At 41.3% G+C, this 14,472-nt stretch overlaps 1 protein-coding gene across 2 annotated transcripts in view; it reads left to right on the top strand.

The window, feature by feature from the left end:
* Positions 1 to 8,194, top strand: part of LOC121868859 (platelet glycoprotein V-like) — a 62,761-nt gene extending 54,567 nt beyond the window's left edge. For both annotated transcript variants that reach the window (XM_042369849.1, XM_042369850.1), the window contains 3 exons: positions 2,457 to 4,418; positions 5,399 to 5,549; positions 6,201 to 8,194. In XM_042369849.1, the coding sequence (XP_042225783.1) occupies positions 2,922 to 4,418; positions 5,399 to 5,549; positions 6,201 to 6,871 (2,319 nt within the window). In that variant the 5' untranslated portion in view covers positions 2,457 to 2,921 and the 3' untranslated portion in view covers positions 6,872 to 8,194. The remainder of the gene's footprint in view (positions 1 to 2,456; positions 4,419 to 5,398; positions 5,550 to 6,200) is intronic.
* Positions 8,195 to 14,472: the final 6,278 nt, after the last annotated feature.

The following is a 14,472-nucleotide window of genomic DNA, read 5'->3' as shown; positions in this document are numbered from 1 at the left end:
GCGCGGGACAGGCAAAACTGAGGTTAGCAGAATGTGGTATACTATACCACGTTCTATACCAGGTATAGTAATGCTGGTGTTTTGAGAATAACGAGGATGGAGGAACACTGATTTTTATAGGGTTGTTGGCGTGTGTTTCATCTCGTTCCATATAATACACAGGAGAGGGAGAACACCTGTAGTTGTTGTTGCAGGGTTTAAAGGTCATTGTGGGTAAGAAATTGAGGTTAAAGTGTTCTTTCCGAGGGTTCAAAGGAAGCTTGATACTGTTTATTGAGTCTCTCTCTCTCTCTCTCTCTCTCTCTCTCTCTCTCTCTCTCTCTCTCTCTCTCTATATATATATATATATATATATATATATATATATATATATATATATATATATATATATATATATATATGTGTGTGTGTGTGTGTATGTTAATCTTTACCACTTGTTTGTGTGTTTAAAGAAGACTTTTTATTAATGTATCTCTTGATCTAAAAAATTAGTATCAGGCCAAACTTGATCTCTTAAACTGTCTCTTAAAGAAGTGTAAATATTCAGATGGTTCAAAGGTTCAAAGGCTTAGTATTCAATGTTTTGTATCCGCACTAAAACCCCCGTCACACCTCTGGCATCCACTTAGAGAAGCCTGCGGGACATAAACTGTATTTACGTGTACCAAAAATATTTCATGATAGAAAACGGGATTTATAGGCATGATTGTAACTAAAATGAAACAAAAACGGGAATTCGAGGTGTACTGTACATGTAATTTGTAACTCTAAACTGAAGAAAATGTGAAGACAAGTGAAACAACTGTGTATGAACGTCCAGGCGACCTTGTAGTCTAGCTTGGGGTGATAAACAAACAAGTAAATTAAACTAACAACAGATTCTTTTCTTTTTCCACGCTATAAAAGTTAGTATTTAGGGAGCCGGTGTTTGTATCACTGCTGTTTAGTCTTTATATACCTGTAAGTAAGTCTTGTCTTAATAAACTTCTTACCCACAGTTTTAACGATGTATTGAGATTGTTATTATCAAAGTTAATGATACACTCCAAAGTCCAGATTCACAAAGGGTGGATATTCCTCGTAGTTCTAGATGTATGAATGTTCTTAACTGCATGTCTTAAGTTAAGGTACAGACATATCGTTAAGAAGCACCAGGGAAATTATACAGTGACTAAATAAACAATGTAAGTTCGCTTAATAGCAGTCAAAGTAGTGGATCTTTTAGGAAATTTTATTGTGTTTTTAGTATCTCGGTGGTATTTTTGGATGTTATTAATATACAGTAACTTATAACATCCATTTAATAACATTCTCACATCTTCAACTACGAGGAACATTCATTTTACGAGTGTTTGTGAATCTTGAACTCAGTTTTATGTTCTTGTGAAATTAATTTTCCAAAGGCTTGGCATCGTCATCCTCAGGAATAATTTCAAATTGGTGAGTCTCGTCCATCCTCTTTACCCGGACCACACCATTATTATAAATTTAAACTTGTTAGCTCCCACGGTAGAAGTAGTTCAGTCTCAAGATTGTAAATAACTTGTTTACAGTTGCTAGTTAAGTCTCTAATGATAACAAGTATCACTCTTCTTTTTAGTGTGTGCTTAAACCAGAATGGCGCATTTGTCTCTGTGGTTAAGTGTCAGTGCTGCATAAATACCGTGTGAGAGGACGAGGTATTTGAGAACTTCATCGTTTCATCAACTTCATGCATAATTTCCTCGAACTCTTCGCTTCGATATTTACTATTTTCAGGATTACTTAAGTTGTCAGTGAGAAAGCGATAACATCTTTTCGCTCACGAGCCACTTTCAGTTGTGGATTTTGCATCTGTGTGATGAAATCTTGTGGTCAACATTGTCACCGTCTTTAATGTAACCAAACACGACTGGGAGTGCAGAGCGAGAGAGACGATGGCTGATGGGAACTTTTAAGTAAGGACAACCCATAAATCCGGGTGTGACTACGTGTTTCACCAGTCTCTCGGGACCACGCACTCTTCCCTCCCTTCTCCTGGTGACTGGCTAGGCTCATGCTGGTGTTTTGTATGTGCATGGGGTCTTGTTGGTAGCTGTGTTACTCTTGACGGTGAAGTGACTGTTTTGTGGCCTCTTGTTAGTAACTGTTGTGTGACCTCTGCTAGTAACTGTTGTGTGACCTCTGCTAGTAACTGTTGTGTGACCTCTGCTAGTTACTATTGTATGGCTCCTTGTAGTTGCTGTGTTGCTCTTGGAGGTCCTTGACGTGGTTCTTCAACACCACAAAATTTAGTATGTCATTGTGTCAAGGGTGTGGGTGTACAGTAGACACGGTCATGAGTGAACCAAAATCTAGTGAGGTCGGTGGAGTTAGTCAGTCTCAGTTAAGTTCTTGATGGCGCTTCATATTCGACAGTGTTTTTATCTATGTGTTCTACAAGTGACTGTCAACTGACAATTTGTTTTTCTTTTCAGAGTGTTGTTTCCTGATTCAGCAAAGAACCTACTTTAGAATGTGCAGCTCTCAACGCCCAGGAAGAACTTTGTAGAACTCCTGAGAACTTCATAAAAGCAGCTGTTGTCACATGAAGAGAAGTGTTGGTGGGGCTACCAGTCCAGGAGCCTTTAGTTTATTGCGATCATTGTGCGTTGTGTAAAGAGTCGTGGATCACTCGTATGTGATAAAAAATTATAATGGCCTTTATAACATGTAGCCTTGTGGAAACGATGTGAATTAAAATGGCCTTTTTTTTTTTAAACTAAAGTGTGTGGCCCTAGGATGACATCAACCTAATATAATTTTGAAACAAGAATTATCGACTAGAAATCCATGGGATTTTCATGAGATTGGAACTGGATTAATAATGAAACATCAAGATATAATGTGGCAGGCACAAGAATCATGACATATTGTCAGTGAGCAGTCGGGGGAATGTTAAAATGTTGACCTCAATTCCACGAGAAATAAGTACCTCCGACCTGCCGGGCGAGAGGCCCGACGTTGCCTGGCACACAGTACACTCAGAGCCGGAAAACACCCAGCTCAGAGTGCTCGTGCCAGACTCCTTAGGAACACAGTGCAATAATGCAAGAAGAAAAAGAATGAGGAGAAGAAATTGTAAGACCTGTCAACTTCCCTGGTATTCATATCAAACTTTCAAGTTCCCTGTGTCTTATGGTGTGAGAGGGTCACTCGGCCTCCTCACTCACTCTGTATATATGTACATAATAGACTGTTGTTTCATTATGATGTCGTTGCTTCGGACTAAAACAGACCTGTCAGCACGAAGCCACCTCTCCTTGTGTGGACTAAAGTTATTATGGAGGTGGACTTTCCTGAAACTCAAGCAATATAGCAACGCTTATAGTGTGATATTATATCTAATTATTCTTTGTTCATTTCCTGTGGCGACTGAGGGCTTTTGCCCTAATGGCTGTGACTGTGATGACAGTACTTTGACTGTGAACTGTGAAAACGTGAGCTTAGAGGTGGTACCGATCCTCCTGAACCCTCGGGTACAGACGATACTTCTCACCCGAAACAAGATCCGAGCCCTTTCCCAGTCTCTTGTGTTTTACTCTGACCTGAGGAAACTGGATATATCTGACAATGAAATAGACTCGCTAGGAAGAAAGAACTTTAAGGAACAGGAGAATCTTACTGAGCTTCGGGTGAGTAATAACAGCATCAAGGTAGTGGAGGGCACCTCCCTGCAGGGGTTAGTGGGGGTCAAGATGCTCTATCTCGACAACAACCAAATTTCCCACATTGAGGACGGGGCCTTCAGGGGTCTGGTAAACCTCAGAGAGCTGAACTTATCAAAAAACAAGATCAAAAGTTTGAGTGAGAATAGTCTTAATGCACTGCCCAACTTACGGACACTAAACTTGAGTGGGAACAAGCTAGGCAGTGTGCCCAGTGTCGGGTTGAGTAATCTGACCTCTCTGCTCGAGCTGGATCTAAGTGACAATCAGATCTCGCAAGTGCCTGGTCGTGCCTTCGGCGGCGTCACCAGCCTGGCCCGCCTCGTCCTGGATAAGAACAATATCAGTGAAGTTAGTCCGACAGCGTTCTCCAGTCTGTGTGAATTGCGACGACTCTCCATCATCGACAACAGACTCCAGCAGGTCCCCTCCACGGCCCTCAGTGCTCTCCCAGAACTCCAAGAGTTGCAGCTCAGTGGGAACCTCCTCGAGTCACTCCCGGAGGACTGCTTCAAGGGATTAACTTCCTTGTTGTCAGTAACAGTGTCTCGGTGCCCGCGACTGAGCGCTGTCAGCAGTGAGGCGTTCCTCAGCACGGGTGCCTTAAAAACCTTGGTTCTGAGCCACAACCCTCGCCTGGCATCCCTCCCCCCTGCGGCCTTGGCCTCGCTGCTAAACCTCCGACATCTCGACCTCACAGCTTGCGGCCTCCTATACCTGACGCCCACGCAGGTAACTATGAGCTCCCTATATGTAAACAACTAAGACCGTGTAAACAAGAAACTCCATATGGCTAAAGACTTCCCTGAATACTATCTATAGTATCACATAACTCCATCCAGCTAGACTCAAACATCTATCAGGTCGACCCAAGTGTCAAGAAGGTAAACTCTAGCACCTCAGCGAATTCAGGGGACTGCGTAAACCGAGGATAATAATTAGAGTAAACGGGAGAGATGCGGCAGAGGTTAAATTGGGTAAAAAAATAAGATTGGGTTAATTTTGTTAAGGCCTAGAATGAAGGATTTTTCAACTAAGTTTGTAAGTTAGTTCTGTAATGGTAAGATGAAAGGCTTTCGTAAGTTACTATAGCTCTAAGTTAAATCTTAAAAAGGTCACATACTGTATAAGGAAGTAAGGGTTAGGGTGTTGATTTAAGGGCTTAAAAAGGTCACATACTGTATAAGGAAGTAAGGGTTAGGGTGTTGATTTAAGGGCTAGGATGTTGATTTAAGGGTTAGGTTGTTGATTTAAGGGCTAGGATGTTGATTTAAGGGCTAGGTTGTTGATTTAAGGGCTAGGTTGTTGATTTAAGGGTTAGGTTGTTGATTTAAGGGATAGGATGTAGATTTAAAGGCTGAGGTGTAAATTTAGGTCCAGGATGATTTTTAGGGCTGGGATAAATGGTTAGTTACTTGGACATAAGTTTAGGTAGAGAGATAATCGACTACTGACAGTGATACCATGGTGAGAAGGAAGCCTGTAATGGTAAATAATAATTATGATAATAAATAATGATAACAATGATAATAAATAATGATAATAATAATAATAATAATAATAATAATAAAAGGATTGGCTTAGATAATAATCCTAGTTACAGAGGTAAAATGATTGAGCAACTAGGTTACTGGGGAGACGAAGTCATCCAATGCTTGAAAGTTCAGTGGGATTTGAGTACCCATCTACCTAACTCTTCGTTATTCCTGTAGCTGCCGCTGCAGCAACTGAAGAGTCTCCGGGTGGCTGGGAATCCTCTCCACTGCAACTGCTCGCTGGTGTGGCTCTCGAAGCTTACCGCCAACCCAAACACCTCCGTCATCGTGGACCAACCAGCGTGTGCCAGTCCCCCAGCCCTTTATGGTCAGTCTCTCACGGCTAAAGTTCTTATTGTGGGTCTTCCCATTTTAACCTTTATTTGGGATTCCTCTTTTCTTCTTCTTGTCGTCCTTTCGCTCTCTGTTGTTCTGTAGGTCCTCCTGTTGTTATCCCTGCCTTCTTACTGTTGTTCCCGCCGTAGTCTTCCTTCTTGTCGTTGCTGCTTTTGTAGGCTGATCCCTCCTTACTTACTACTGTTGCTCCTGTTATACCAAAGTCCTTCCCTCTCACTGTTGCATTAGATCTTCTTGTTAACCCTAATTTAGTCCCTCTTCTTACTGTTACTCTTGTTAACTCTGATGTAGTCCCTGTTGTTGTAAAAGTTGTCCTAACTATCACAATGTTGTTGCCTCTACTGCTGGGTGTCACATAGTCTCAAGCTACACATCTCTGGATTCTTCGCCAGTTCCATCTGCTTGCTAGACTAAGTAAACACTGTCTGGAGATCATCTTCCTCAGTATCTGTCTCTGTAAACGAACAAGTTATCGAAATGAACACCTATTTTTCACTGATTTTTCAAATATTATTACGAAATTGATCAACTATTTTAATTTGCTGATTACTAATAACTGTTCTTCATTTTCTTGTTTTATATTAGTTCAGTGTATTGATGGTTTATGCGCTTGTGATTTCAGGGGTGTCTGTGCGGGAGCTAGGTGATGGAGGCGTGGGCTGCGACGGGCGTTTGGGCATGTGGACCATCGTCATATGCGTGGGCGTGGCCTTGCTGGGCCTGGCTATAATCGCCATCTTTCTGGCGTGTCGCTGGAGGAGGAAGAGGAAGAAGAGGAGAAAGAGGGACAGCCAGGACAAGACGATAGGCATGTGGGACGACATGTGGAGGCCAGGGAACCACATCTCCACCACCCACCTCCCACCCTTGCCTACCAATGGTGACTCCACCCTCTACCCTCTCACCACGCCCACCCGCCTGGGGCCGCCCCCACGCCTGCCCCCAGATCACCCTCTCCACCACCTCAATTACCACCACCACCATCAGGGGTGTCTTCAGCAGTGCCCATACGCCGCCCTCCACCCCGTCTACCACCCGCTCCTCCACCCTGATCACAACTCCACTCAAACCACCCTAGACACCCCCACGCTCTACGGGGACAGCAGGCAGGACTACACTCCCACTCACGCCTCCACCATCACCTCCCAAGAGCCGCCCCTCCCACTGTGTGATCCTCCTCACTGGTACGCTACCATCGGCGGTGGAGGCGATGACAGTGGCAGGGAGAGTCGACCTTTGACCCCCCTCGACCTCACTAACAGCCCTCGTAAAGTGCCCGTCACCTACGTCTGAGTAGCGGCATCACTCACCCATCTTCCTGACCCCTCCATGACCTCTCTTGGCTCTTTATGACCTCATGACCCCTCCTTACCCTTTATGACTTTTCCTAACCCTTCATGACCATTCTTCCATAACCTTTTCTCGTCCTTCACCCCCTCTTTTGGCCCTTCATAACCTCTCTTGACCCTTCCATAACCTTTTCTCGCCCTCCATCCCCTCTCTTGACTCGTACATAACCTTTTCTCGCCCTTCATCCCCTCTCTTGGCCCTTCATGACCTCTCTTGGCCATTCTATAACCTTTTTTCGCCCTTCATCACGTCTCTTGACCCTTTATGTTCATGACCTCTCTTGAACCTTCCATGACCAATCCTAACCCTTCCAAAACCTCTCCTGACCTACACAGTGGGCGTGACATTGGTGGTAGAGCAAGGAGTGAGTGAATTAACCAATGACTTAATGCTGTAACTCAGCATTGTCAGCTCAGCGCCCCACAGCGACTGAACTCACAAGGGTACAATAACTAGCTGGCTCCTGTGACATACCCGCCTTTCCACCAGGACAACCAAGACAAGTTCCTCTCCAGCGAACGTGTTTCACATTATTATTTTTATAGTGCAAAGCATCGACGTTTGTGTGAGTGGCAAAATGCAGCATAATGTACCGACTTTTGTTGGAGAGTGTCATAACTTGTAAACAAGAGACGTGTTAGAGACTGAACACAGGTGGGTGTGAGTCAGGGCCCGATGTAGTGTTTAAAACGGCCTCGACACAACTCCCGCTGTTTAAAGAAGTAATAGCTAGTGTCATAACACGACTGGAAAGTGAACACTATCTATGGAGAATTTAGAAAATGTTCCATTAAGAGACAGTATCAAAAACCTAACAGAACCATGCCAGATGGTGTAATCCGAGTCTTGAGGGACTGCCGCTGCTGCTTTCACCACCAAGATACACGGGAGGAATAACAGAGAAGTCTGGTCAGTCTTGGAGTGTGCGAGTTACAGAAAATACATATCACGCCGAGTGGAGAACATACTTCTCTTCGTAACATAATGCATAATGTCGCCTGGTTGTATTTGGTACTAATTGAAGCACAGAGCTTATTAATCACGACACGAACACGCTCACAGTTTAACATATAGGCTAATTATACTACAACACCTGAAATATGTATGATAATCCTTTATCCATTCCAGGATTTGCATATACTGAGAAGGTTCAGCACTTGACTGCAGTGTCAATCCCTATGGAACCTCTCCCTATTTACATACTGATTAACTGATGCTCATTTGTTTTTTCATATGGTTTGTCAGAAATAAAGAATTTTCACTACATTTTTCATTTCTTTACCCCCTAAGTTTTACTCATTGAAAGTTTTCAGGATCTTATTAAAAATTTGGACTTAAATTTTGTTAAATGTTTTTTTTCCACTAGTATATTTTTTTTACGGTGTATGCAACTCATTTTTTGCGATAATAAATATTTAACATTTTATTGGGGTTTGTTTGCAGGAACAGTGTCTGTTTTTGCTGTTGTATGAAAATGGGTGATAACCTACAATCATTGTTTAATTAAGCGAAACTGATGCCTTGCACAAAATACAAAGTGTGGGGATTGTGCCCAAAGAGAAGCAATGCCGAAAACGCCATGATTTACAAATAAAATGTATTGATGGAAGATTCAATTGGCGCTGTCAGAAAGGAGGGTGTGATGAAAAGGTCTCCATCAGAAAAAGCACATGGCTGAATGGAACGAATCTTGATCTGGCAAGAATTCTGAAATTTATCCACTGCTGGACAAAAGAATACACATCGCTAAAATTTTGCGAGAATGAATTGGGCATGAGCCACCCAACCGCAATTGACTTCTGCAGCTACATGCGAGAAGTAGTTTGTTATTGTTACCTACCTAACCTAACCATATTTTAGACAAGAACTAACCTAACTTTATCTAACCTAACCAAACCAGCTCATGTTAAGCATGATTGACCAGCACTTCTGATTCATAGACCTGTAGCTGTAAGTCACAAAAAAAAATCCGCAAATCATGAGTTTCACATTTAAAATCAGAACGAAAAACTATCTTTATTACAAGTTTCAAAAATTTGGAACGCAGTCCAAATTTTTAGTAAGACCCGGTTTTCATTACAGAATTTTCTTCTTTATAATTAAATGAATGATACACTGCTATACAGGCTCATCCAAGAAACATAAATCAACCAGTCCACATTCCTCCCGCCGTGTTATATTCTGGTTGAGGTGGTAGTGAGGATGGGGTGTTAACTGTTAATAAGCCTACGGGTGAAGGATACAGTTCTGTGTAATTTCGACACCTTTAACTTGTCAAAGTTTTAGTGAGTTTGCGTGTAATTGAGAACACGAAATGATCAACCAATACGAGAACAAGACATGAACACAACCACTATATTCTTATTTTAGACGACATTTTCCAAACTAAATCAAATACAGGTATAACCTAACACTCCTACTCCTAGGATAATTTCATTAGATTTAATTGGCTCGTATAGTCTGCTTCAAAGAAAACGTGTCAATCGTTGTGTTCTTGGTAATTTTCCATAACCGTCCACTCATAAGTTTTGACAGTTGACTCCGGCGCCTTGAGACTGTAAGACATCGTATGTGCTACTGGCGCTACCTCAGTACAACACGTCGGTCATGTCACATCCCAACGATACAGAAATCAGAAAAAAACGGTAAGAACCACTACACATCAGGCAGAAGGCCGCGGAGGAGATTTACACGAGACAGCCACGTCTGCCAGCGTCTGTCCCCAGCTTTTGTTGTGAAGCTTCACGAAAACAAACTTCATTTTACCCCCATTTCTTTGGTATTATTGCATAAGTCACCCAGTATTGAATGTTGAAAATTTAATGGTTGCAATCAATAGTTTAGACAATTCAAAGACACTTTTCTTCTGTGACGTTTCCTTCACAAATGACATGGCGGGGAGTCCAGGGAGGTCGGAAACTCCCGGTTAGGAAGTTAGGTCATTTGCGAGAGAAACTTCAAACAAATGTCTTAGATTTGTCTAAATTATTGATTTCAACTATAAAATTCTCAAAATTTAATACCGGGTGATAAGCATATTTACCATTTATTCATCGAGAGTCGATATTTTAGTTTTCCTTTTTATTCATTTGCTTATTTTATATGCGTGTCCATTAGTTAACTTACCTTTTCTGGTCAGTTTGTATTTTCGACCAACCACGGAAGTTTTATTAGAAAATTTGTTTTTCGTTAGTTCAGTCAATTTTAAGACTTTCTTCTACAACCCGCGAAAATTACCTAAAAATTACCTAGCCTAACCACCTCTGCCCCCCCAAGGATCCCTCGGTATTTATAATTTTCTTATAAATCTCTGATTTGTTGGTAGAGTTTCATGAATATACCTATATATGAAGCCTCTCTGGTGAGGATCCATATAATATTACATGTAATATTTTCCCAAATAAAAGGCCATTTAAACAGCGGATACTTTTCTTCAACTGCTGGTTTAGTCCATGTCATTAACATGCTGTATATATGTCATTTGCGAAGAAAGAGTCATACAAGAAATGTGTTAGAATTGTCTAAAATATCGGAAAAACACATTTTTTAATAAAAACTTCGTGGTTGGTCGAAATTACAAATTCACCCTTTTTCTTTGTATAAGTTTTATATTTCTGTAAATCGAGCGTTCCTCTTCCCCAACCCTTCATAAAATCGTAATATATTTTAAAACCCTAGAAAATATTAATGATAATTTTTATTGTATGGCATCAGCTAATTACAAGGCTGAAAACAGCTCAAAGGACTAGAGAATTTTTTTCCTATGTACTAAAAGCTATTACCTTAAGGATAGGTACAGGACCCAGTGTTGCCCAGTACCTCTGACCCATATAAAAACTATTTATCTACTTACGTATACAAATGTAGGTAGTACCTAGTTAGCTAATACTGCTGCCCACTACCAACATAGGAACCAGGTGACATTGCTACCTTACACAAGAGGTTGAGGGTCTTAACAAATGAATAACAAAATCGTACTTAATTTTTTCACTGTAACTAAAAGTAAGAAAACGCATCTACGTAGATATGATAAGAGTTCCGGTGAAATTATGAAGGCTCTTATTATATATTAAATCTACCAGCAAGGAGGAGTGGACTGCGGGCACCAATCAGTGTTGACACCACGTTTTAATTGCTGAGTAAATATTTGCAAACACACCAGCAGCCTCTACCAGACACATATATTGGCCAAAGGAATTTAACGGCGTCTACTGTTGCGATACTTTGTGCATGTCGCCGGTTGTTTAAGGCGGCGTCACACTGGCGTTACTTTTACCTTTATCCTCTTCACCACTGATCGGCTCGTTAGCCGCTTGGGCGATCGGTCACGTCTCTGTTACTTTTCTCTTTCTTTTATCCTCTGGACTTGCGGCTTCTTCATTCTTGAGCTTCCCTTTGAACATTTTCAACCGACTGACAGTCCCTAGCATATCTCGGGGACCAGATGGGGTGACAGTACTCCAGATGGGGAAGCACTTCACTCTTGAAGATCGTTACGAGGGACGGACCGTCTTTCTTTTTTTTTTACGGGTATTAGCCCTCCCGGGCACAGGTCACTGACCCACATCAGGGCCCGGGGGGGGGGGCGGAAATGTAATAATAATAATAATTCATAGTAAATAAAATTTATAATAAAAATAAAATAAAATATTAATGGTAATAATAATACCACTGTGATAATAATAAATAGAAAGAAATGCAAGAATGAAAAAAAAAATCAACAGTGAGAAACGCTATATGTATGTTGTTTTGTCATGTAATAGAAACAATTGAGACCCTACAATTGTGTGTAAATGAGGCAGAAAGTCAGATCAGCAACCTGGGTCTTGGTCACAATTTTCGTGATGCCATATGGCAGCAGGGTCTACCATTAGACAACACATTATGCTGCCAATATCTTCCAGGCGGTAGTACCTCCTTGTTTGATAGCTGCCTACTACCTCTAGATATCTGAACAACCTTCTTATGAGACCCAATAATTTATTTGCCTGATTTACCTTCTTTTCGCAATGGCCCGAGAACTTCAGCTCATTGTCAACATACACACCTAGGTCCTTCTCACATTCAGTCTCATAAGGTGCAGTTTCTTCATCCCGTTGGGTCATATGATACGCCTCCTTACCGTTGGTGCGCCCCAGGTGCATCCTCTTACACTTCGAGACTCTCAGCAGCCATTTCTTCGACCATTCTTGGAGCTCACAGAGATCCGCTTGGTTCTTGATTTCCCAAAATAACTTGGCGTCATCGGCAAACATTTGTATGGAGGAGTGTACAACGTCAGGCATTCTTTCGTCATTTTTTTTGTCAACTTTCAGAAAATCCTCCTACTTTTTTGTTGTGCACCGTCATACATGCGTTTAGAGCCAACTTGCCACTTTCCCTCAACCACTGTCAACAAACAAGATGGATCCAACTGACGAAGAAAGCGCAGCAATTCTACGCCATACTTGGGAAATTATTTTATGTGTTGGCTCTGTCATGTTGTTATTCGCGCATGGTCAAAATGTAAACAACAAATAACATTTTCTTAAACTTTTAAAATCAAGAAATTAAACACAATAATGAGTAATCTTAGGAAGAAGAGTAATAATGGCGTCTGACTGAACAAACCATAATTCTAAAATCATCTTTAAATGAAGAGAATGTCCTTGACCGTATTACAAGAATATTTAATGACATACGTTCCAGTACGTCCTCATGTTAGGTATATAAGCGGTGTCCCACAGACCCAGTACACAATAATAAAACTGGGTAAATGTCGACAGATCCCCATGGCCCTTGATATTAAAAAAATGTGATTAATATAACGCCCAACATCCTGGTTTATAGATTCAAACTCATTGTTATTATTAACTAGATAATTTTTGAACTACGTAATTATTATAGTTTAAAAAAAAATAGGCGATAAAATTCTCTTCACATCTATTCAAACTATACAAATCATTGATCTGATACCGTATGTAATATATGATGCGGACTACAATGTTCTCGTTCTCATTCTTTCAGTATTCAGGTACATGTTGATTACCACCGTCCAGCACACACCGAGGAAGTGTCTGCATTGAACGTGTATATACATAAATTTACAGAAGTACCTCCTCGTACCAGGGTTTTATCTTTTTCTTTGTTGGTCGTTTTCTGTAGCGTTAAAATTGTAGTTGTAACATAAATAAAGTTAAGAGGCTGAGGTAACCATTAGTTTTGTCGTTCTCAACACACCCAAGCCTTGCACGGTGCTGTTTACAGTCTGAAAAAAAAACGGTGGAGGAAGTGCGAGTTTGTCCAGATTACACTCGGAGGGACGATGGACAATCTGAAAATTTTGACATAAGCTCGAGCATTAGTTTAGATTTTAAGTAAAATCGTCACTGGTTTAGCAGGTATATATAGACAGTATAGGCATATAAACAGTGGCGAAAAGTAAGTCGGTTCAACAGGATATCCCAGGAAAGCCGTTAACATCTTATTCATAAGCTCGTTGAACAGGCTTTGTGTGAAATATAACAAAGTCTAAGACTGCTTTTAGTATCCTGGTGGTCCAGTGGTTAGCGTTCCCCGGTCACAGTCATAGGCTTGTGTGCCGTGGGTTCGAATCCTGTTGGGTTGAGGTGTTGATTGTATGTAGAAGTCCGCGTGCTTTATTGGGCTAATGAAATATATATATATATATATATATATATATATATATATATATATATATATATATATATATATATATATATATATATATATATATATATATATATATATAGTTGTACAATGCAGTGCTTAGGAGTGGCTAGGTGAGGAGGAGCTGCTCAGAGCACTAGCGTAGCTAGGGGGGGGGCGGTGGGGCGGTCCGCCCCGGGCGGCACTTTTGGGTCTGCTCATCACCCATATCTGCAGCTACTGGAGACGTTAATCCATCCCTTTGTATCGGCGGCAAGTTAATCCTTGTCGTGTCTGACCTAACACCTGACCCACATCATCACGGCCACGTCATGAGCTACACCCTTGCTATGAGGCCCCCCGCCACACACACAACCTGTAACCTGTTGAGGATTAAGGAAACAACTTCAAACAAGTACGCCAGTGAGCTCATGTGGTGTGGGTCAGGTGTTAGGTCAGATACGACGAGGATTAACTTGCCGCCGATACAAAGGGAAGGATTAACGTCTCCAGTAGCTGTAAAACCATGCAGTCTCGGGTCATATCAGTTCATGTACAGCCGACCAATCCACCAGTTACAAGCAATTCACTTCAGTTCTGCACAAGTCTCCATCGTGACAAGACGAGGGGAGGCTAGACGACTTTTAAGTTCTCTTGTGTTTTCGATCCAGTTATTTACTTCGTTGGAAGACATAATACTATAAGGTAAGAAATATTAAAGTATTGGTTAAAAAATATTGATGTGACTTTTGATGCGGTACTGAGATTAAATATTAAGATTTTGTTTCACAGCATTGCGATTTTATACTAAGACACTATCCTCACTGGGGTACAGACAAAAGCCCCCCCGACAGACGAAAGCCACCCAGACAAAAGCCCCTACTTTGATCGGGGTG

Source organism: Homarus americanus, unplaced genomic scaffold (assembly GCF_018991925.1).
Source record: "Homarus americanus isolate GMGI-L3 unplaced genomic scaffold, GMGI_Hamer_2.0 scaffold30535, whole genome shotgun sequence".
Taxonomy (NCBI): domain Eukaryota; kingdom Metazoa; phylum Arthropoda; class Malacostraca; order Decapoda; family Nephropidae; genus Homarus; species Homarus americanus.
The sequence above is the reverse complement of the archived record's forward strand: the minus strand, read 5'-3'. Positions and strand labels throughout refer to the sequence as shown.